The following is a 21,173-nucleotide window of genomic DNA, read 5'->3' on the forward strand; positions in this document are numbered from 1 at the left end:
GACTCGTTACTCAAAATACAGTAGAAGAAAAGATATCATGATACAAGAATCTTATATTTTTACATTTCTAGCAGGTACCGAAGAAGCAAAAGTGGGGTTCATTCGTTAGGCAGAAAACGCTGCCAAAGACGCTCTAGCGGGGTCGATGTCGAATATAATTTTGACTCTACCCAAGTGATTGAGTACTAACTTGTCATATATTGCTCCGCAGAGTTGGTAGCGATCGCGTGTTACGAATTGGATTGTTTGGTAAACTATACTTGGTGTCCTTCACTGTTTCTCTTCAGCGTTACATGACTTTGGCGATAGTGACATGTTCAGTAGGTGATTCTCAGCTTAACCTTTGTCGTGATCGACTCATCGAAGAGGCCAGAAAACTCAATCTCGTTCGGGTCGTTGAGGAAGAGATAATAACCAAGGTAATCTCTGAGTTGGTCCTCGGCAACGTAAAAGATCTGATTCCTGACGCCAGTCTTGTCCCTGCTACTCTTACAGGACAAGAGCAGAGTGTTGGCTTCGATTGAGCATTGGAGGTATGGGTACAAACTCTCGTACACATGTCCAGAAGCAGTCAACCTCTGACCATAGTCGTAAAGTCCTCCAAGGATGGACGATGCGTTGTTGAAGACGCGGAGGTGACCAGTTGCTTGCTCATAGGTCCATCGGAGAGGGGCAAAGTTCTCACCGGGGTAGAACTTTTGATCGCCGTTGCTTCGCCGAATGCCAAAATTAAAAACGTCACCAGGATCAGCTGACCCGGCTACAGTCGTGTTGTCGAACACGGAACCAGGCGCAACGACGGTCAATTTGAATCCTGGCGCGACCGACGCCACGGTAGTCGTCGGTGTAGAGATGGGAGTCTGCGTCGTAGTCGTAACACTGGGTGGAGGAGAGCACTCTCGGTACTTTGAGTAGCCCGTTGAACCTCCAATGACCACTTGAAACTTGTTACGGTATTGACCTTTATTCAACAGGTACTCTTGTCCGAAATCGATACGGGTCGAATAGAAAGCACACCTGATTTGTGTCACGCTAGGTGGGTTCGGACACTGAGTGCCATTGCCAGGATCTATCGATGGCGATCGTTGATAATAGATGTTGAAGGTCTCGCATGATTTGAGGGTACAGCATTTCCTCGCACAGAATTTGGCGTCGAAAAAATCCGGCACCAATATGTATCCGAGATAGCCTGGAAAGTTGGGACCCAACGCACCGTCCTCAGAACCCCATAACTTGCTGTAGTCGCCGATGAATGGAGCAAAATCAGAAGCAGCATTCAACAATGGAGAGTTGGAGAAACCTTCAGGTGTATCCGGCTCGACTGTAGGAATTGACCCGCCGGGTAGTGGAGTGCATGATGGTTTGATGTTTGACGCGGTTGTAGAGAGGGACGTCTTTGTAGTGCGTAATAAGGTCGTCTGTGAGATGACACCCCGCGTGGATGCGGCAGGAACGACCAAGCCAAACAGGCCAAGACTGCACAATCGAGCGTAACGCATATTCCCAGAGATGATCAGATATTCAGATACAGGTTCTCTCTATATTTGCATGGCATGACAATGTATATATACACGTTTGTTTCTCTTTCGCGAGTAGTCTCGTATTCAACCGCAACACATTCCTCCAGCCCTAGATGCTTACATCTCAACGAGGTGAAGAGCAAAGGTCAGCGCGGGGTTGCATGCATGCGGCGCACTCTGCACTTGTCGTAAGCAGTGACGTTGCCGAGGAAGTTACGTAGGTAGGTAACAAACTGCTCGAATTTGACTGTGGCATGCTACACCTGGATTTGTAACGTCAAGAACGAACAGTGGACCTCGCTTGGTTGTAGTGAAGACTTCCGTTCCACAACTTGCAAGGCAATGCTGTTTTCAGAACCAAGTCCGATGCACGATAGCCCGCTGGGTGTACACATGCAACTTCATTTCGTAGATGCCTAGGTAGGCAAAGGCCAGGACTGGGGCGGCACATTTGTAACCAGATACATCGATCGCAAGCCCCTAGGGCGAATCGTGCGGAGCGATCGCATAGCGGCGCATCGTGAGGCTGAACAATGTGTGAAGCACGCTCAGCTGCGCACCTGAATGTCTATCGATACCCAACCCACGCCTCTTGTCCCCTGCACCATCTGGTTTAGGTTGTCACTAACGATCAAGGACATCCTCAAGCCTACTAGGTAAAACCCGATCCACAGTTCGTCACCAATATAGCTCAAAGCTCCGTCCCTACGTATCGGTGCTTGGCGCGACCAGGTACATGCTGCATAGGCTGACGTACCTTCGATATGCTCCGCTAAGACTGTTGCGCAAAGTATAGCTCATCTGAAAGATGCTCGTATCAAAGAAGCGATCGCGATATGCTCGCAAATATGCAGAGTGGTTGAGCAGCCGCGCAGCGAGCATCGCTGGCAAAGAACAGATCCATTGCTACCTGCCCGGCACGGAGCTTGCTCCGCCATTCTATGAAAAACAGCCAATCAGTGCGACGGGACGTTCGTCGCGAAAGGGGGCGAAAGTATTTCTTGGCTGCTGCCTGCACTTTCTGAGAGGGATTCCCACAGCCTGAATAACTCGTTCAATCTCTCCGTTGCAGCAAAATACCTCAGCTAATTCACTAAAGTCACGATTTCTCCCGGGCTCCAGAATCGTCCTCGTCGTCAGGCTTTGCGCAAAGGATTCATCGCGCTGAGAGCTGCCTAGTCCACAACAGCACTTCGACGCGCAATGGGCACGCGCGGCTATATTGTCTATTACTTCAATGGCAAGTGTATTTGTGCACTAGTCAATGCTTGGCTCTGACATCGTGCACCCCAAGACGCTTCTATGTATTCTGCAATCATTATGATAGCTATCCCTCCGCCCTCGGTAGAGACCTTGTAGAAGCTCTGCCTCAAACTGAAGACGCTTACAAGATTTGGCTCGCGAATTTGCGGGAAGAACTTCGACGCGTCGAGCATGACCTAGACTCGACATTTTACAGCCTCGACGAATCGAGGATAGCCGAGATACACGAAGAAACAAGGTATACAACCGAACGCTCGATTTGTGTTCTGGGCCGGGACAAGAAGCTTTGGCTCCCACCTTCACCCTTCAGGCCCGATTTTGGATTCGATATTGAATGACACTATATTTACGACCTCGAGGCTGAAGAGTTCCACGTCTCTGGACATTCTAGGCACACATTTGCCTTGAGCAATGTGGATATTGCGTTCTTCTCAGAGGATGCCGCCGGGCTGGACAGCCAATTAATCCTATCCAGAGACCCGGAAGAACACGCTCTCGCCCGTATCGGTCTGCAAGACTTGTCGTCGGAAAATCAGGGTCTCACCTTCGTCTCTGAAGATCCAGCAACCAATCATGGGTTTCCTCGCGGCGTGCGGTCGGCTATGGTGCTGGCAAGAGCCATGTACTAGATTTGGGTGAATAGTGACGAAGTCAAATCTATTGCAGAAAGACATGTGGTTATAGCGGACAAAGCTTTTCGGGAGGCATGCTATGTCGTGCTCGGTTTCGGTCTTGGCTATTCCCAATCTTTCCACGCCATGATATCGTTTCAACGAGCTTTTACTGGGGTAATCTACCAAGGAGATTCGCCAGGTACTCGAGGCAAAGACGTGACCACTGAACTTGGCTCACCATGGCACGTTCAAAGTCAATCAGCCTGGCTGTGTCCCACAGACATAGTCTTCAACATTGGAAGTATATACGTCTTACCATGTCCAGATATTCACTTCCCCAAAGTTGCGGCTCTAGCTACGGCCTACATTGCGAACTTCGGGAAGAAGCAGAGGATCAGCTCATTTCGCGGTGTCGTTCTCAATCTTAAGACGATGATTTTGGTCAAGATCGATGGGAATACAGTCCGAACTGTTAGCCCAATGGCCCTCGACACGAACGCTTTCTTCGCTCTGGCCGCCTTTCACGACGCTAGCGAGCTTGAAAGGTCAGTAAATTTTGCCCACTACATTACCTGCATCGCTAACAAAAGCACACTGGCCACAGGCTGGGTTGGGATAATCGACACGCTTTCCACGAAGTAGCGAATTCCAGCGCCGGGAAACAGCTTCCTGCAGAGCTTTGGATACGTATTATCGGCATGTGTGACTCAGCTTCCCAAGCGTCATGCTTACAGGTGTCTCGTCGCCTACGTGAGTGCGCGCAAGAACACTGCTTCTTATTGGGCAGTCGCCCGACCGTGGCGCACGACAGAGACGAAACACACGATAATGAGACCCTCTGTGTTATTGAACACCTCTCGACCATCAGATCCGCCGATTTGCCTTCTTCCAAAAGTGTGGAATTGTATGCCTTGCAAGCTTGTTACGCTCCCAGATCATGGAACACGTGGCAGAATGATGGGGGTGATCAGCCAGTGTGGGAAAGATGGGTCCCTTTTGTTGATTCTAGCTTGGTCACGGCTGATTCTCGCCCGAAGAAGTATATCGCGCTGCAAGAGGCAGCCTTCAAGCTGGTTGCGTGTTCTGATTCCAATACGTCTGACTCAAAATAGCTAAGCAAGTTTCTCTCGCCGCGCACCTGCGTTTTTCTATAAAATCATACAGTACCCCTTATAAAATGGCTAAATCAAGCAGATTTAGGCTACTCTATAGTAGCGGTCTCGTACGTTAAATAAGTCCTCACCAATGAACGATTGTTTCTTGGTACCTAGGTATAATAAAGTGCCGGTAGGAAGCTTTATATCCGCTACGAGTAATTTATCGATATAGGCTAGGACTTATTATGAAATTGTATCTGATAAAGCTGCTAAGCGACACTTACTACCAATATAACCAATGAACAAACAACATATTAAAATATAAGACACAATTAAAGAACAAAGTGCTGCATCGATGCTTATCAAGATGCAATGTGGCGCATCGAACGCCCCACTTTCACGGGCTGTCGAAGAGTCATCGTCGGAAGAGTCATACGCTCTCAACCACATATTTCGTTATCACTGGAATCGATGCCAATCATGGGGACACTCTTCTATCATACTCACTTAATTGTTCATAATATAGAAATCTGCACGACCCAGATCATACCCAAGCAGCTCGTCTTTGGTAAAAATATCGGCAACAGCTTCTGCTGAGACAACAGGCATGAGTGGATATATTGTCTACTATTTCAATGGTAGGTACCGTGACTCGTCAACCGAGATCTTCCGTTTATGACGAGAAAATTAGGGCGCTATTACATGTACCAAAATCAAGACGAGGATCACTTTCCGGACTGTCTCGGTTTGGCTCTCATCAAAGACATCCCCAGAAACAACGATGATTACAACATTTGGCTCGCCGAGACAAGAAAGGATTTTGCATTGGTTGAGCAGGATATACACGCGATATATAATCTCGAAAAGGCCAAGGCAGCCAAACTTTACAAGCGCCCAAAACTACGTCCTGATCGAGGCTTGAACTCACTAAGTTCCACTCTCGGGCTGTACCGATCTCCCACACCGTTCACGCCGCAGGGCCAAGACGATGATTGGATTTATCTATTGAATCTTGAAAACGAGGAATTTGTGATTTGCGGGAATGGAAGCCGGTACCGTTTCGCTTTGAACGACATTGATCGGGCGTTCTGCAGGCAATTTTGCGAATACAACACAAAAGTTCCCTCAAGTGAATTATTCCTAGGCATCGACACGGAACATGCCATTCTAGCATGCCTCGACTTACATGATTACTCGTTCGAGCAGGAGGACCTCAGCTTCTTCAGCGACACTTTACATACAAATCGACTTCGTCGAGGAGTACAGTCGGGCATAAAGTTTACGCAGGCCATTTACACAATGTGGAGTGGAAGCCCCAAGATTCTCTCCATCATAGAACGACGCGTTTCAGTTCGGGATAAAGCTTTTCGGGAGGCATGCTATGTTGTGCTCTGCCTGGCTCTCGCACTTCCAAAGGATGGATATAGGTCACTTTACACGACTATATCGTTTTCAGACTGTGCTCCAGACGGACTGTTTGACGGAAGATTTCTTGGGAAGCAACGCGACGGGCTGATCACGACGATGGGCTCCCCATGGAATGTAGAACAGGGTCCAACATGGCTATGTCCTGAAAAGTTCATTTTCAAAGCCAGAAATCTTCGCGTTTTGCCGTGTCCTGGAATCGAGTATCCGCGCGTTGCAAAAGTGGCCCTGGCATACATGGTCGAGCATGCAAGAGATAGGCGCATCTATCCATTCTACGGTGTTATTTTGAGCATCAAGATGGTCATCTTGATCAAGGTAGAGCATCAAACCGTTCGAACTTCGGGTCCATTTCCTTTCGAGGTTGATGGAACGGCTTTTGGTTCCGAGCGTGAAGTAAGCGGATTCGTCGCGTTGGTAGCATTTAATGAATCAGCTGAACTCGACAGGTGAGAGTAATTTGCATCTCATACGAGCCTTAACACTTTGCTGATGGTGATATTTCTGCTCAAGGCTTGCAAAACATTCCCCCCGCTCAGTCCCAACAGCCATAATGCCAAGCTCGGGATCGATACCTATACTACCAACGGAAGTCTGGGATTATATCATAGGAATGACTGACGCGGCAACACAAGCAGCGTGTCTCCGAGTTTCGCGGGGGATGCGTGCCTCCGCGCAAGAATATTGCTACTTGTTTGACGACCGGCAGGTTGTCGTCCGTGACATTGTTGGTCCTCGCCAGGAATGGATGCTCAATACTGTTGAATTTGCCCCACAGGATCTTTCCGACAAGCCATACGCCCGGATGTTTGGGAAATACTACATGTGTCGTTGTCAGATGCCCGATAGATCTGACGAAGAGGATTCGAGGGTAATAGACTTTGGAAGGTGGATTCCGACTATCAGCTCAACCCTGGGCTCTTCTGGTCCCCCTATGTTTACTGTGCTGCCGGAGGCTGCCTTCAGACTGCTGAGTGCTGATTAATCTTTTACCTGAGCCCATTTAAGATAGAATACCGTAGAGATTGCATCAGAAAGTGTCGTGATTGCCAAACTTTTGCAGCTTGTTTGGGGGACAAGAGCCTGCATTCGAATTTTCATTTTCCGAAGAATCTCTTCAGAGTGTCTGGTGGTAGCAAGGATGCGACTGAGGTCGCCCAGCAGGTAAATCAACTCTCGAAAGAGACTGGCATGCATCGACTAGCTTGTTGAGCTACTCTAAACAATGTCTCAAAGTGAGGATGAGCCTCGCTTTCGGATATATACGTTCAATAAGTCGATAGACCCGAGTGATCTGGGGTTTTTCTCAGTAGAACAACCAACGTACTTCGATACATGTTTCGAACGTAACTCATATCTCGAGGCAACAACGCACAGTGTAGAGCGCTCGGGCGTCTAAATTTTTCATCCAATTCCCATGTATGCGATCATTCCGCAGATGTCCGAAGGTCTCACTATCGTGCTCATCTCTGTATCTGGTCTTCTGGGATGCCAAAATTCGTTCATATTGCAAGCCGATTACTAGACTGATTACATAATTATCAAAAGACCTCGATGCTCGAGTCAGTCCTCGATCTCCTTGCTTATCATTGATGATCCACCAAGAGGAATATTTGCTCGATTCTGCACGGAAGGCATCTTTGAAGGTGCTTGCGAAGTCGTTCATCCCAGCCCGTGATTTCTGAAAGTTTAAATGTCGTCCAATGACCATCGAGCAGGTAGAACACCAGTTCGCATGTCCTTAAGTTGTTGTGAATATGCGGCGTAGATTACGCCGAGGGAGTGGCCCTGTGCAAATAACTGTCAGCTAAAACCCCTACTCCCATGGTTGCAGAAAATTTCGAACGGTTGTGTGCACAACCGCAGGTACATCGTCTTTTGTTGGCGTGTGTAATTCAAGCAGCCACTGTCTAATGAGGTTTGCACTGTATGTCAGTGTCAGTGTACATGGTTGAACATTGCTTTCACGTTCTTTTCTCAAGTCCGCGCTGTAGGCAGAATATTGTGAGCCTCCAGTCTGAGTGAAAAGGGCTCCTCACCATCCCTTGCCAACGTCTTCGCTATAGACTATTTTGGAATTCCACGCCGGCTCGTATAAATAGTTCGTGATCCATTCGGTGACTTGGTCGGTTCCCCGCTCATGGTCCAACGCCTCTTTAGCAGACACATTCATACAATACACAATCTTACTCTGAAAGCAATGTCAGCAGCCAGATATTCTCCACTGCGCTCGTAGGAAACTCCGCAAAATGGCCCAGCTCAAAATTTGTGACCAATCGGGTAGGTCTGCAATAAAGTTCAGAAATCATTAAAATACGTCGTTCATCAAATAACCACATCCGTCATGTCCGCCACAGATGCCTGCAAGTAGCGATGACAAAATTCTACTTGAGTAGCAAGAGTTGCTCTCACCACAAATTTGCACAAACTCAGATCACAACCTGTGTGCCTGGAAGTGGAGGTCAATTATCGGATTCCGTGGCCAAGAGCAGATTTGAGACTGACGATGTCCCTGATGTGTTTGATTGAATCAAAATACAAGCCAAGCTCGCTCGATGTGTTCTTGCTGGAAGCTTTTGTGATCTTTCCTGCTGAAGAAGATACGAGGGTGCTCTAGATCCGCTCTGCGTTGTTCAGGTCTCCCGCGTTAGTCACGGGGCAAGAAAAGATGATAGTAGTAAAAGCATCTGGCTGCATTTACCTTGAATTGTCAAAACTGGACGGGGACACTCCCATGGCTATGACTTCTGAACTGATGCTGGTCGGACGCTTCAACGTCGAATCAAAAGTTATTTTACTTCAGAAAGATTTTTCGCCAGACAAAACTTCGGCAAAAACACCGTGTTCGTCAAGTGTACTGCATATTACACGTCGTCTTCGTGGGTCCCGGTGCCAGTCGCGCCGCGTCGGACACTTCTACTCATCGCGACAAAATGGAACATTCTAACGCTGGTTTTTTGTCCGACCCATAGATACACCAGCCTGGTAGGCAACAATTATGCATACATCAACGCGGTCCCATACAAACCCGGCGGATGACAAGTTTGTCTCGCGCTCGAAACTTTCCTGCTGGCGTTCCTCCCTACATGACGGTAGTTCCAGCTTTGCTGAATACTACGATTTGGCAATCACCAAACTTCGGGCGGATCCAATTTCTCGCCGATTGGAATGAAAAGACTGGCCCACGCACATGGACATCTGCACAGCGGCAATTGAGCGTTCTCAAAAAGGTCGCTTTCGACGCCTTTGAAATGCTTTGCATCATCGCATACTGTGCCGCAAAGCTGCGTGCGTTGAGTGAGGAAGTGACGTTTTAAAGTGGGGCGCAATTCAAAACTCCAGAGGTCGAGACGCAACGGTGTGATCACAGCATTGAAGAACAAATATTGAGTTTTTTCGACGTATGCGGAAATCACGAATGCTACAAAATTTGCATGGTCACACACGCCGCAGCCTTGGGACAATTCGCGTCAGTTCGAGGAGATTTCCACATTGCTGAAATTGGGGCTCAACAACATGCCCGTCGAAACTCCAGAACCGCAACCGCTCCTCGCGAACCTCGGTCTCGTCGCGAGCGTATGGAATTTCTTCGTCTTCGTCATCCATCCGGCGCTCGCCGTGGTTGTCCTTGAACTCTCGCTGCTCGTCCCGATACCGGAGTCGCTGCTGGCATTCGAAGTGCGCCTCTACTTCGCCATCGGGTATCTCGTCTTCTCAATGTTCGCCGCCTGGACAACGAGCGAAAAAATCAAGGTGCGCCTCACCAAGGATCGGTATATCCAGCGATACACGCGGAACCGTATGATCGATTATGGCTTCAACCTCGCGATCGTGGCGGCGATGTATCACAATATGCAGAATTCGAAAGGCTCCCTAGGAAACCAGTCAATACATGCGACCTTCATATTCTGCGGACTTTGGTGGATTTTATTCGTCTTGTCGATCTCTATTGGTCCTGTAATATATTTCACGGCTCGCGCAAGTTCGGCGGAGGAGCTGAATGCTACAATAGCAAGAAGACAGATTGATTGGTGATGTTGGGATTTGAGGCACAGACAGACAGTCGTTTACCCGTTGATCAATGGCAAAAAATGTACCTTCCGGCGCTCCTGTATCGCAGCGTTGGAGGACGAAGACGAATGTCGATTTCGAGCTTCGCGTCGAGCAGCACCATCGTTGCACAGCAAGCACGGCTGTCAGCAAGTGCGCTGCACACACAGATCCACGAGCAGAATCCGGCGTGTAAAAGCTGTTCCGCGTGCATGTTGAAACCTGTGTCAACCGAAGTTGCATCCGTTCTACCGGTGTGGGTTCTAACACAAGGCTGATTGTTCACTACTTTCTCCAACCGTCGAGAGAAGAACCTCCCACGCATTACGATTCTCCACCTCGTTGCGACCTTGCGGCACATGTTCATTTTCAATATTTGCCCGACAATTCGCTCCTCGATCACGTCCCTCTCGAGATTCAACGAGGGTCTTCATTGGCTGATCTCGCTCGAAAACGTGATCATGCTCGCATTAGCACACATACATCCTATCGAGACTCGAGGGGTATGATTGAGCAAGATCAAATTGACACTCTGCACGCTCTATAACACTTGTAGTATTTCCCGCCACTTACATATGTCTAGTCTGAGTTTCAGGGCAGATTACTAGCATGATCTCATCAGACCGCCAACGGGCATGATCAAGGTCTGCGAAATGTACGCCGTTATGGTAGTTCGCGTGCGGCGAGTTCAATTTGAGCTGAAAGTCGTGGCCAGTACAGTCGTAGCTTTCCGAGGTCTCGGATAGACGACAGGCGAGAACATTGCCATACGGGGACATCATCACGCTTGGGGCATAATAAACCACGTCAATCACGCGCTCGACGATGCGCACAACAGACGACCTACACTGTGCGTGCCTTCGCATGAACACGCACTTACACATCAATGGTCTGCGGAAATCTTGGAAAAGCATTATGAGCATTAGCAAATTGTCTCGGTACGCGAAGTCCTCTGCGGAAAGACCAACCATTTCGTCTCCTCAATATACTCCTTGAGTTCGCCGGAAACGCCGTTTATTGGAATGTGAAGCACAATGCTGGAGTCCATGGAAAGTTTTAGTGGCCTAGCTTGTTGTGTGCGAAGTCGTTGGTCTTCGTTACTTTGTCATGGTCGTGGCGGGGTAAAGTGTGAACAGCATTGGCAATTGCACTTTTGACCCTGTTGCAAATGGGTGCCTTGCAAGAGCTCGATCCAGATCCTCCTTGTTCTAGTATCGGTACCTGGTCGAGTAGTCCTTTGGGCTCACGACGAGACCACGACCTTTCTTTGCACCCTTGTAGATGGTCTCAATGATATCAATGAGCTCCTGTTTATCCTCCAGAACCCAGTTGAGCTTGTTATTGTTACCCGTGCCGAAATCGCACATCATGTGCTTATTGCGGAAGAAGAACATGAGCGTGACGGTGTCGTACAGCTCGTACATCTGTTTGAAGTCGGGCACCTGATCCAGATCGCAGACATAGATGACGGCGAAGTTTTTCACGCGATCTGCAATCTTGTATAGCACCTCATCCTGCTGCATGCATTCGGGATCCCAATCACGTCCAAATCGAATCACGACAAGCCGATCTTCCTCGCTCATGATGGCTTGGTCGACGTGCCAGCCGGTCTGCAGGTGAGGAATGACGACGGAACCCATGTTGAAAAGTTTGACGCGCCAGCGAAAGTGTAGAATTGCTCAGCGATGTGACAATAAATGCGATTGGTGAGTGGTGCTCGAATGTTGTAATTAACTTGGAGCGTTGTGATAAGAAGAGAGTTCAGTGGCACCGCCGTCGAATCGAAACTTGAGTCATGCGACAGCCACGCAGATGCGTCATGCGATATGACAGCCTCAGGCACGAAGCGTCGATCGGCCATGCGCTGCGGCCCGCTTGCGACGACATTCGCTTTTGTGATTTCAAAATGTCAAAATGCTAGCACGTGCCAATAATCGACATTGCAAAACCGGCGACATCTCCTCGGCCTTGAGACTCACGCGAGACATACTGTAATCTCGATTGGAGCCGTCATTCGCATCGCGGTCAAGCTGTTGCGATCAAGATGCGTCTCACCGTTGGATTGATCAACGAAGCGCTATCATACAACAACCCAGTCAACGAGCGCGAGCTCAATCTTCGCGGACACAAGATCCCGACCATTGAGAACCTGGGTGCGGCGAGGGTGAGCTTGATCCCTTTCAACATGATCATGCCAACAATAAGCTGAACGCTTAGGATCCGGAATGTATCGACTTTACCGACAATGATTTAGTGAACCTTGCCAACTTCCCGTTGTCACCACGGCTGCAGACACTTCTCTGTGCACACAACCGAATCACCAGCATAGCGTCTAATTTGTCGAAAAATGCACCGAATCTGCACACCTTGGTGCTTTCGCATAACAACATTTCCGAGCTGACGGCTCTCGATGCACTCCAAGGACTCACCAAACTCCAACAGCTCACGCTTTCGGGCAACCCGGTGACTGCGAAAGAGGTGCGTTATATCGATGGTCGTCTGGCGGACGATAACTTGGCTGACCGCGGTGTCTTGAATTAGAATTATCGATATTATGTCCTCTGGCGCTGCCCGCGTGTCCGATATCTCGACCTCACAAAGGTCAAGGATGCAGAGCGCAACCGCGCCAAAGAGCTTTTTGGATCCTACGATGACCCCACGGAGCTGGCGAAGGGCATAATCGCGGCAGGAGCTCTCAACGTGCCCACTTACGCAACGTCGGTCCTGGCGAACGGCACTGGCAAGACTTCCAGGTCCAAGTTCACCAAGGACCAGGAGAGCCGATTGCGCGTGCTCATTTCAAAGGCCAACAGCCTCGCCGAAGTTCAGCGATTAGAAAAAGCGCTCAACGAAGGAAGGCTGCCTGCTGGGTTTGCCACGGACGATGATGCCATGGACGAGACATGAAGACCTTCTTCCTGGAAGAACATCAGCGAATAGAATGGCTATACCCGTAGGCGATGCCCGAGTTGGTTCAGAGATTGCTCGGTTCAAGTGGCCTTGCCCGTATCTCGCACGTCGTCTTCATATCCGCATCGTTGGAAATCTCGAGGACTTTCCCATGGCCAGGACAAGCCAGGCCAGTGCATCCGCACTGTTCGTCGCAGTGTCGCTAACGCTGCACGCGCGAGAAGCTCGAACCGCAGCCCACGTCGATGCTTCCACGTACGGGATGCAAACTCCGAGGTATTAAATACAGCTTCCGTGGCTGAGCCGTGCGGCCGCTGATATCTTGTACAGACTTCGGGACTGGCATGCTCGGGAAGTGCGACGTGAGATGACAACATTGCAGGTGTCGATTGACCGGTGCGACGCACGAGATATAAATATCAACGCTTCACGCCTGACAAACGAAAAATACCAATATTTGACATTTCCATCACGCATCGTGTGTTTCATCTCTATCTATATTACATTCCCGGGCCATGTTGTTTCCTGCCACGCCAGCGTGCATCGGAGAAGGGGGGGAAGGGTGGCGCCAAAAAAAAGAAAGGAGCCAAACCAAAAATCTCGCATGCCTTCGTCCTAACAAAACGCCTCTCATCTAGAACAACCGAACCCTCGAACATGATCCCGAAAAAGAAAAAATGCTGTCCAACGCGGAGAGAGTCCCATTCCGTTCCCCTACCGCGTCCCCACGAGCCTCAGCTTCGTGAGCAGCTCCTCCCGCCATTTCTCGCTGTGTCCGTACGCGGCCCCGCTGCGCAGACTGCAGCGCTCCATTTCTTCCAGATTCCACTTGAAGGTCGGCATGCGCGCGAGGGTCGGCGTCGTCGTCACCATCGAGTGGGGAATCCGCGGCTGTGGTTGTGGCTGTTGGTGTGATTGTTGTTGTGGCCGGAAGACTGGCAGCGCGGTGGTTTCGCCATGACGCTCTCCGCGCGGCCGGAATTCCGGTAGCGCGGTCGTCTCCGCGAGGGGGGCTACCTCTCGGTAAGGAGGGGCCCGGTCGTTTTCTGTTGTTGTCGTTGTCCAGGGGTATTGGCTGTATCGGGTGGAGGAGTGGATCATGTTGGAGGGCAGCCGGGACGGTTTCTCCATGTCGGAGTAGGAGCCCGGGGAGTCTCTGTGGTTTTCGGGGATGGGAACGTCAGTTTTTCTCGGAGCTCGCGCGTGCGTCATGCGTGGGTGTTGGTGTTTGTGTGTCACTTACGGTCGGTATCCATATTCTTCTAGGCCTGGGATGTTGATCTTCTCGTGTCGGAAATTGGTGGGAAGGCCCTGTCGAAGGATAAGTCAGGTCAGCTGGTTCCGTCGTCTTTTGCTCGAACTCGGAGGTGCAGAATCACTCACGATTTGAAGGACGGGTCGGATCTTCTCGTCCAGGTCATCGTACTCTTCGTAGCCGGTGCAGCATTGGACCGCTTTCCGAAGGAGAGTGCCTGCTCTTTTTTCGAATATGGAGAGTTTCTCGCGAACACACCCGTTGTTGGACGACATGGTTGTGATGTGATGATCCGATGTGAGGTGAGGTGAGGTGGTTGATGTGGCTGTGGTTGTTGGCTCTCGGAAGTATGTCCGTTCCGAATACTGCTGCCAGAGCACTTATGACGGCGGAATGATGTTCTTAATCCTGTCGTTGGAAGAGTTGATATCGACGGTTATTACACAATCCAGTTGTTGAGCAGAGATAAAGAAGGATTGTTCGTTTCCTTGTTTGATCCAAACAGCCATACGAGAGTTTCGTTTTTGTGAGACCAACCACGGATGAGAGAAGAGGTTCGGGACAACTCAAAAGCGAAACATGCAAAAGGTTAAAATCCCGAGAGGAGAGGACCACGAAGAGAGGTTGTGTGAAACCACAAACACATACGAGACATCCAATGCCATTCTCCCACCGAAGCGAGCGGCGGGCCCTGACATATACATACCTACCCAGGGATACATCCATACATTACATACATCACACCACATATGCAGGTCCATACAGGGTGTGGAAAGGCACGGCGGACAGATCGAACCTCTGGTCATTCGCATCCGCGACATATTAAGAGCCAGACCACCAGCTCTACGTTCCCTCGCGACACCCACCAGAGGGTTAATAATACGCGCCGCGAAAAAGAAGAGAATGTGACTGCCCTTGCGGACATATACACACACGCGCACACACACACAATCGATGATCGCCCGTGAATGATGGTGCAAATCCACGGCAAGTAACCTGTCGACTCGAGAGACTCTGGGACCAGCTGACTGCCTTGCCCATGTGTGTGTGTGTGTGTGTGTGTGTGTGTGTGTATGTCACGGCGCGGGAATCACGCTTGCTGTTTTCATCATTTATTATTATCATCATGTACCAACCTTGGAAGGTTTGAATCCGCAGACCGCCGGTTCGCGAAGCGCGGGCGGCGGGACCCAAACCACACTTCTGCCCATCCTTCAATCCATCCGTCCATCCATGAAAACGGCCAGACCCAAAATCCGTCCTTTCTCTTTCCCTTTCCCTCCTCGAGGTCTCCGAAAGCTGGCTCCACAAACCTGATGAAGTGAGGTAGGAGGTAGAGGTCCACATATACGAAAAACAAGGGGCATACAGGAGAGAGAAGCAAGCCAAATCCTTTCTCCTCCTGTCTCTACGCCTCACTGCGCCAAAAAGCGGAGTCGTCGAGGTCGTCGTCAGGGATATATTGGAACGCGAGAGAAAGAGAGCGCCCGTTTCCAATGCGGAGCGGGCGAGCGAGAGAAAGAGAGAGAGGAGCACGGGCGGGCGTTTCAGGTCCAACGTTTCAATTAATGCACGCGGGCGGACGGGCGTTCCGGCGAGGGCGAGCGCGCGCCCGTCCGCCCTGTCCGCCCTAAAGCAGCCGAAACGCGGGAGGAAAAGAGCGGGGAAGAATCAATCAGTTGTCCACCACCACCACCACCACCTGCACTTGCACTTCGGACAGCTGTGGAGTGAACGTGCCCAGGTGTGTCGCAGGTATGATATCGTGGATTCCCATGGTAGGCCCGCATGGCTTTAATTTTAGGTGCAGCCACGGGACTGAAGGCGTCGTTCCGTTCTCCTTCTACAGTAGCATCATCATCTGACTACATCATCATCATCGCCGTCGTCACCTGCATCATTGAGGGTTTTTTCCGCGTTCGTTGTTAGTTCGTCTCACCTGCGGGCTGATGATGCCTTTTTCTGACCAGAGCATGCGGGGAATTCCCACTTCTCGGTCGTTGGTGGGAGAAGGATGTCACGAATCGGTCGGTATTGGTGTCTTTGGCCATTGCCAGGGATCATCACTTTGATTGTTGTGGATTATTATCGTTATTGATCGTCCACGCGATGACCTGTCACACTTCCACATAGGGAGGTCGCGTGCGCGTGGTATCTTGAAAGACGATAGACGCGCACGTATGTGTGGGACTCGTCATTTCTTGAAAGTAAAAGGACGTGTCTTCTGCCGCCATTGGCGCATGGTTCATCATTTACTCAAATATGCGAAGATACGGATCGCCCGCAAACTAACGACGATTTGGGAGCTGCCCTGTCCAACAACCTCTATCATTATACCATCACTTGGGATAGTCCTTGACGTGGTAACTCTTCAACTTCACAAACTGATCGAAGCCGAACCGACTCAACGTCTGGCCCTTCCCGCTGTCCTTCCATCCCACCCAAGCAAGGTCAGGGCTAGGATAATCCGCCCGATTGACAAAGACCGTACCGGCCTCGACATCGGCCGCTAGCGCGTGACCCCTGGCGACGTCCTTGGTCCAGATGGAAGCTGTCAACCCGAATTGATTGTCGTTCATGAACTTGATGGCCTCCTCGTCGGATCTGACTTTGAGCACGGGGATCACCGGCCCGAATGTCTCGTCCTGGACGACTTGCATCTCTTGCGTGCAGTTGACCAGGAGCGTGGGCGCGACGTAGTTGCCGTCTGCGGGCGGGTTGTTGAATGATGCGTTTGGGGGAGTCGCGTCCTTGGCGCCTGCTTTGATCGCCGTTTCGATATGCGAGCGGATCCTCTCGGCGGCCGCTTTGCTGATCACTGGGCCGATTTGGGTGTCTTTGTCGGCGGGATTGCCCAGTTTGTATTTGGACAGCACGTCCTGCGCGGCTTTGACGAAATCGTCATGTACGCTTTCGTGGACGTACACTCGCTCCAAGCTGCAACACGATTGACCGGAGTTGAAAATGGCGCCGTCGACAATCTCTTCGGCGGCCCAGGCGACGTCAACGTCGGATCGCACGTAAGCGGGATCCTTGCCACCCAGCTCCAGTCCGACGCGACAGTCGACTCGACCTGCCGCCGCCTTCTGGACGGCAAGTCCACCCGGCACCGATCCTGTGAAACAGACCAGTTGGATTTCAGGTGCCTGGATCAACTTCTCAATCTTGCTCAAATCCCCACAGTGGAAGTATTGAATCACATCCTGGTCCAGGCCCGCCTCGATGAAGATCTTCTGGACCTGCTCCGCGATGGTCGGCGTTTGCGGCGAAGGTTTGAGGATGACGCTGTTTCCTGCGAGTAAAGCCGGGACAAGCGAGTTGACGAGTGTGAGGTATGGGTACTGCGGCGGAGCAGTTAGCGATTGTTCAGCAAGTCCGCGTCAATCTCTCCCCTCCGTGCGGGACGGGAAAGTGAATCACTCACGTTCCATGGGAAGAGGATCAGGACGGGTCCGAGCGCTTGTTTTCGAATGTAACGTTTGAAACCTTCTTGAGCTTCTCCGGGCGTGTCGGCCAGGGCTTCCTCGCTGACTTTGAGGAGATATTCGCCTCGAATTACTGCGGTTGCGACTTCCTTGGCCGAGTAGGCGATGGGCCGACCCATTTGGTCGGTGATCTCTTGTCCCAATTCATTTTGCTTGTCGCTGAGTAACTGAAGGGCTTTCTTGACGATGCTTTGACGTTCCTTGAGAGAAGTCTGGCTGTATTTGATGAACGCTTGTTGGGCAGTTTTGGGGATCTGGGTGTATTCTTGCTCAGTTGGTCCCTTGCGCTCAACGATAGGTTTGTTGGTCGTAGGCGAGATGGTGGTGATCGTCTCGACCGACATGATGAATTTGACTATGTTTCAACTTGTGAATCTATTCTCTCGCGAATTGGAATCAATCAGATTGATGTTTCGTTTGCGTATCTCTCTATAGTGGGTTATCTTTATGCTTGATACATCGACGGTGTGGTACTAGGGTTACCAGATATCAGCCGAAATGAAGCTATGTTTGGTGTGCAGTAGTCGGCCCGTTAAGAAGCATTGCTCTACGGAAGACCGCAGAAAGAAATTTCCCTACGCATCCGGCGATGACTTCATACCGCGCATCATGCCGGGCTGGCAATGCCGCCGTGGCTGGAAATGTGTCGGAAGGCATTTTCAAATCGCTCACCTTCACGACAAGTCAGTCCGAGCAGTCAGTTGTGCCACGATGAGTGATTCGGAATCTTCATAATTTTCCATTCGTTTCGCCGAGCCGTCGCTCTTTCGTCCAGTCGAAAATTTGGCGCGTCCTGCACCATCGGCAGCTTTCCCAACGCGCCGAGCTAGCTATCGCAATGCTGCCAATGCAGCGAGCCACCGGCCAAGCGGTGCGAATCGCCGCACGACGCACACCTTTCTGGACTCAGGTCTCAAGTAAACAATGTCCTTCAAGATCAATCGCACCTACGATACACAGAAGAACGCTCGCTTCCACAAGCCGGCCAGCTCCACGACCTATCCCTCGATCCTCTCCAACCTTCGACTTCCGCTCACACCAGATCAGACCTGCATCCACGACTCCCTCACCCGCCAAATCTCCTAATCGCTTAGTTCGATATACATACAAGGCCTTCGCCACCCTCGGTCTTTTCGTGGCAATCAGTGGCGGCCTTGTCGTCGCCTTCTTCATCTACGATGCATCCACCTATTCCGAGCAGCCCGACTGTTTCGACGTCCCGGTGTCCGAATACGCTTTGACCCCACGAAGAGGAGGACCAAAGAACCTTCCGATCGTCGAATACTTTATTGACGACGATGACACGCCGGAAATGAGGGAGCAAAAGCACAAGCCGAAACTTGTGATTCTAGGGACAGGCTGGGGTAGCGTCGCTCTCATCAAAGCTTTGAACGCTGGAGAATACCATGTCACGGTCGTGTCTCCCAGCAATCATTTCGTCTTCACACCTATGCTGCCCAGCGCTTGTGTTGGTACGCTCGAGTTTAGGAGCTTGGCGGAACCGGTCCGGAAGATTGTGAAGCGGATTCGTGGACACTTCTTAAAGGCATCCGCACACGATGTTGATTTTGAAGAGAAGTTGATCGAGATGGAGTCTGTTGGCCCCAACGGAGAGAAGGAGAGATTCTACCTACCCTACGATAAACTTGTGATCGGTGTTGGATCGATTACAAACCCGCACGGTGTCAAGGGGCTCGAGCATTGTCATTTCTTGAAGGAGATCAGCGACGCGCGAAAAATCAGAAACCAGATCGTGGCCAATTTCGAGCTTGCAAGCCTCCCGACGACGTCGGACGAGGAACGAAGACGCTTGCTCTCATTCGTCGTTTCAGGGGGTGGCCCGACCGGTGTCGAGTTTGCAGCTGAGCTGTACGACATGCTGAACGAGGATCTCTGCAAATTCTACCCGCGATTACTTCGAAATGAGATATCCGTGCATGTGATTCAATCGCGTGGTCACATCCTGAACACGTACGACGAGGCCCTGAGCAAGTATGCAGAGGAACGTTTGGCACACGACCAAGTGGATGTCCAGACCAACGCCCGTGTGAAGGAAGTACAAGCCGACCGCATTCTCTTCACCACAAAGGACGGAAACGGACAGACCGTGACGAAGGAATTGCCCATGGGCTTCTGTCTCTGGTCCACTGGTGTGGCGCAGACCGAATTTGCTCAGACACTCGCGAAGAAAATCGAGTCCCAAAACAACCAACACGCATTGGAGACTGATTCACATCTGCGACTCGCCGGTGCGCCATTAGGCGACGTCTATGCCATTGGCGATTGCAGCACAGTCCAGAACAACGTCTCCGACCACATCATCACCTTCCTCCGAACACTCGCCTGGGAAAAGGGCAAAGACCCCGAGAAAATACAATGTACCTACAGCGAGTGGCGCGACGTGGCGAAGCGTGTCAAGGCCCGTTTCCCACAGGCCGGTGACCACCTCCGACGCCTCGACAAGCTCTTCGAACAGTACGATCGCGATAAGAGCGGAACTCTGAATTTCGAAGAGCTTAACGAGCTCCTCAAGCAAATCGACAGTAAACTGACCTCCCTCCCGGCGACCGCCCAACGCGCTAACCAACAAGGAGTCTACCTCGGCCGGAAACTCAACAAGCTCGCTCAAGCCGCGCCCGGCTTCGCCCTCAACGACGTCACCGAAGGCGACCTCGACGAAGCCGTCTATAAGGCCTTCGAGTACAGGCACATGGGCAGTCTGGCCTACATCGGCAACGCGGCCATCTTCGATTTCGGCGGCGGTCTGAACTTTGGCGGTGGTCTCCTCGCGGTCTATCTCTGGCGCAGCATTTATTTCGCCCAGAGCGTCAGTCTCCGCACGAGGATGCTGCTCGCGGTGGACTGGAGCAAGCGAGCTTTGTTTGGAAGAGGTGAGTTTCTTTCTTTCTTTACGTTCCTTCGTGCTGTTGCATCATGGCCAGATGGGAATTGTGCTAACGGGAATTTTACTGCAGATTTGATGAACTTTTGATCGGTGTCCCCGACAGCTGTGCGCCGCATTTCTCGCTTCGAGGCGATTCGAGTTCGATTTTCTGCGAGCTGATAGATATTGCATGACCGCTCGTGTGTAAGGCACCTACAACATCCCCCTTTTGCCTTGGGGGAACAAGTGTATTCCTATTAGATCTCGGCGAATGGTGGAGTTTTGACAGTTGATGATATATGATTTTTCTCATTCGTGGTTTCTGCTTTCTTTTCTGGTTCTCGACAGACGGGATCGCTCATTTACATTTGTCCTGCAGACCACCGATCTGACCTCACTCTTTGGGCTTGGAAAGAAATTTTCCAGCTCAGGCTCGTCGTTGAAAGCACTCTCCTGACTACGTATAGTGGGTTTAGTCAAGCAATGCAGGTTCAACGCAGACGTTTCTATCACGACGGTGCTATATACTTCATATGTTCTATTGAATCCGTCCTCCCTTTGAACTTCGCTAAACCTCTGTAATTATCCTCGCTTTCGTTCAACCTATGAACATTTATTATCTCAGGTAAATTGTCAATGTTGGAGCAGACTGTTTGTGCATATAGAGGAT

At 50.8% G+C, this 21,173-nt stretch overlaps 10 protein-coding genes across 10 annotated transcripts; 6 read left to right on the forward strand and 4 right to left on the reverse strand.

Moving 5' to 3' along the window:
* Positions 1-34: 34 nt before the first annotated feature.
* Positions 35-1,553, reverse strand: K489DRAFT_381836 (uncharacterized protein). The gene has a single exon (XM_033605228.1). The coding sequence runs from the start codon at positions 1,497-1,499 to the stop codon at positions 318-320; it is 1,182 nt and encodes a 393-aa protein (XP_033458873.1). The 5' UTR covers positions 1,500-1,553; the 3' UTR covers positions 35-317.
* Positions 1,554-3,249: 1,696 nt separating this feature from the next.
* Positions 3,250-4,805, forward strand: K489DRAFT_257700 (uncharacterized protein). Its single transcript, XM_033600016.1, has 2 exons — positions 3,250-3,942; positions 4,002-4,805. The coding sequence occupies exons 1-2, from the start codon at positions 3,542-3,544 to the stop codon at positions 4,507-4,509; spliced, it is 909 nt and encodes a 302-aa protein (XP_033458874.1). The 5' UTR covers positions 3,250-3,541; the 3' UTR covers positions 4,510-4,805.
* Positions 4,806-4,963: 158 nt separating this feature from the next.
* On the forward strand, positions 4,964-7,217 carry K489DRAFT_402668 (uncharacterized protein). Its single transcript, XM_033607059.1, has 3 exons — positions 4,964-5,132; positions 5,186-6,368; positions 6,433-7,217. Exons 1-3 carry the CDS (start codon positions 5,102-5,104, stop codon positions 6,902-6,904), a joined length of 1,686 nt encoding a protein of 561 aa, XP_033458875.1. The 5' UTR covers positions 4,964-5,101; the 3' UTR covers positions 6,905-7,217.
* Positions 7,218-9,435: 2,218 nt separating this feature from the next.
* K489DRAFT_411250 (uncharacterized protein) lies at positions 9,436-9,954 on the forward strand (the record flags this gene model as incomplete). The annotated part of the gene is made up of 1 exon (XM_033607787.1): positions 9,436-9,954. One exon carries the CDS (start codon positions 9,436-9,438, stop codon positions 9,952-9,954), a length of 519 nt encoding a protein of 172 aa, XP_033458876.1.
* A 1,223-nt stretch (positions 9,955-11,177) lies between these two features.
* K489DRAFT_389622 (4A/4B type thioredoxin-like protein) lies at positions 11,178-11,609 on the reverse strand (the record flags this gene model as incomplete). The annotated part of the gene is made up of 1 exon (XM_033606527.1): positions 11,178-11,609. The coding sequence occupies one exon, from the start codon at positions 11,607-11,609 to the stop codon at positions 11,178-11,180; it is 432 nt and encodes a 143-aa protein (XP_033458877.1).
* A 404-nt stretch (positions 11,610-12,013) lies between these two features.
* K489DRAFT_371799 (L domain-like protein) lies at positions 12,014-12,876 on the forward strand (the record flags this gene model as incomplete). The annotated part of the gene is made up of 3 exons (XM_033603264.1): positions 12,014-12,133; positions 12,187-12,447; positions 12,511-12,876. The coding sequence occupies 3 exons, from the start codon at positions 12,014-12,016 to the stop codon at positions 12,874-12,876; spliced, it is 747 nt and encodes a 248-aa protein (XP_033458878.1).
* Positions 12,639-13,838, forward strand: K489DRAFT_257805 (uncharacterized protein). The gene is made up of 3 exons (XM_033600017.1): positions 12,639-13,155; positions 13,210-13,357; positions 13,518-13,838. The coding sequence occupies exons 1-3, from the start codon at positions 12,854-12,856 to the stop codon at positions 13,623-13,625; spliced, it is 558 nt and encodes a 185-aa protein (XP_033458879.1). The 5' UTR covers positions 12,639-12,853; the 3' UTR covers positions 13,626-13,838.
* On the reverse strand, positions 13,342-14,788 carry K489DRAFT_381846 (uncharacterized protein). The gene is made up of 3 exons (XM_033605229.1): positions 14,263-14,788; positions 14,123-14,190; positions 13,342-14,035 (listed from the first exon to the last, which is right to left on the reverse strand). The coding sequence occupies exons 1-3, from the start codon at positions 14,407-14,409 to the stop codon at positions 13,594-13,596; spliced, it is 657 nt and encodes a 218-aa protein (XP_033458880.1). The 5' UTR covers positions 14,410-14,788; the 3' UTR covers positions 13,342-13,593.
* Positions 14,789-16,443: 1,655 nt separating this feature from the next.
* K489DRAFT_381849 (ALDH-like protein) lies at positions 16,444-18,104 on the reverse strand. The gene is made up of 2 exons (XM_033605230.1): positions 17,559-18,104; positions 16,444-17,475 (listed from the first exon to the last, which is right to left on the reverse strand). Exons 1-2 carry the CDS (start codon positions 17,961-17,963, stop codon positions 16,474-16,476), a joined length of 1,407 nt encoding a protein of 468 aa, XP_033458881.1. The 5' UTR covers positions 17,964-18,104; the 3' UTR covers positions 16,444-16,473.
* Positions 18,105-18,253: 149 nt separating this feature from the next.
* On the forward strand, positions 18,254-21,105 carry K489DRAFT_381850 (uncharacterized protein). Its single transcript, XM_033605231.1, has 2 exons — positions 18,254-20,510; positions 20,595-21,105. The coding sequence occupies exons 1-2, from the start codon at positions 18,458-18,460 to the stop codon at positions 20,609-20,611; spliced, it is 2,070 nt and encodes a 689-aa protein (XP_033458882.1). The 5' UTR covers positions 18,254-18,457; the 3' UTR covers positions 20,612-21,105.
* Positions 21,106-21,173: the final 68 nt, after the last annotated feature.

The sequence above is a fragment of the Dissoconium aciculare genome (genome assembly GCF_010015565.1).
Source record: "Dissoconium aciculare CBS 342.82 unplaced genomic scaffold K489scaffold_8, whole genome shotgun sequence".
Lineage (NCBI taxonomy): Eukaryota > Fungi > Ascomycota > Dothideomycetes > Mycosphaerellales > Dissoconiaceae > Dissoconium > Dissoconium aciculare.

What these genes read in the sequence shown, in the direction of transcription:
- K489DRAFT_381836 (XM_033605228.1), bottom strand. Translation starts at nt 1,499, where the DNA reads ATGCGTTACGCTCGATTGTGCAGTCTTGGCCTGTTTGGCTTGGTCGTT.
- K489DRAFT_257700 (XM_033600016.1), top strand. Translation starts at nt 3,542, where the DNA reads ATGATATCGTTTCAACGAGCTTTTACTGGGGTAATCTACCAAGGAGAT. An exon ending in GACGCTAGCGAGCTTGAAAG is followed by an intron (nt 3,943 to 4,001) that starts GTCAGTAAATTT and finishes CACTGGCCACAG; the next exon opens with GCTGGGTTGGGATAATCGAC.
- K489DRAFT_402668 (XM_033607059.1), top strand. Translation starts at nt 5,102, where the DNA reads ATGAGTGGATATATTGTCTACTATTTCAATG. An exon ending in TATTGTCTACTATTTCAATG is followed by an intron (nt 5,133 to 5,185) that starts GTAGGTACCGTG and finishes CGAGAAAATTAG; the next exon opens with GGCGCTATTACATGTACCAA. An exon ending in GAATCAGCTGAACTCGACAG is followed by an intron (nt 6,369 to 6,432) that starts GTGAGAGTAATT and finishes TTTCTGCTCAAG; the next exon opens with GCTTGCAAAACATTCCCCCC.
- K489DRAFT_257805 (XM_033600017.1), top strand. Translation starts at nt 12,854, where the DNA reads ATGATGCCATGGACGAGACATGAAGACCTTCTTCCTGGAAGAACATCA. An exon ending in TACGGGATGCAAACTCCGAG is followed by an intron (nt 13,156 to 13,209) that starts GTATTAAATACA and finishes TATCTTGTACAG; the next exon opens with ACTTCGGGACTGGCATGCTC. An exon ending in TGACATTTCCATCACGCATC is followed by an intron (nt 13,358 to 13,517) that starts GTGTGTTTCATC and finishes CCTCTCATCTAG; the next exon opens with AACAACCGAACCCTCGAACA.
- K489DRAFT_381846 (XM_033605229.1), bottom strand. Translation starts at nt 14,409, where the DNA reads ATGTCGTCCAACAACGGGTGTGTTCGCGAGAAACTCTCCATATTCGAA. An exon ending in TCCGACCCGTCCTTCAAATC is followed by an intron (nt 14,191 to 14,262) that starts GTGAGTGATTCT and finishes ATCCTTCGACAG; the next exon opens with GGCCTTCCCACCAATTTCCG. An exon ending in GAAGAATATGGATACCGACC is followed by an intron (nt 14,036 to 14,122) that starts GTAAGTGACACA and finishes CGAAAACCACAG; the next exon opens with AGACTCCCCGGGCTCCTACT.
- K489DRAFT_381849 (XM_033605230.1), bottom strand. Translation starts at nt 17,963, where the DNA reads ATGTCGGTCGAGACGATCACCACCATCTCGCCTACGACCAACAAACCT. An exon ending in TGATCCTCTTCCCATGGAAC is followed by an intron (nt 17,476 to 17,558) that starts GTGAGTGATTCA and finishes GCTCCGCCGCAG; the next exon opens with TACCCATACCTCACACTCGT.
- K489DRAFT_381850 (XM_033605231.1), top strand. Translation starts at nt 18,458, where the DNA reads ATGCTGCCAATGCAGCGAGCCACCGGCCAAGCGGTGCGAATCGCCGCA.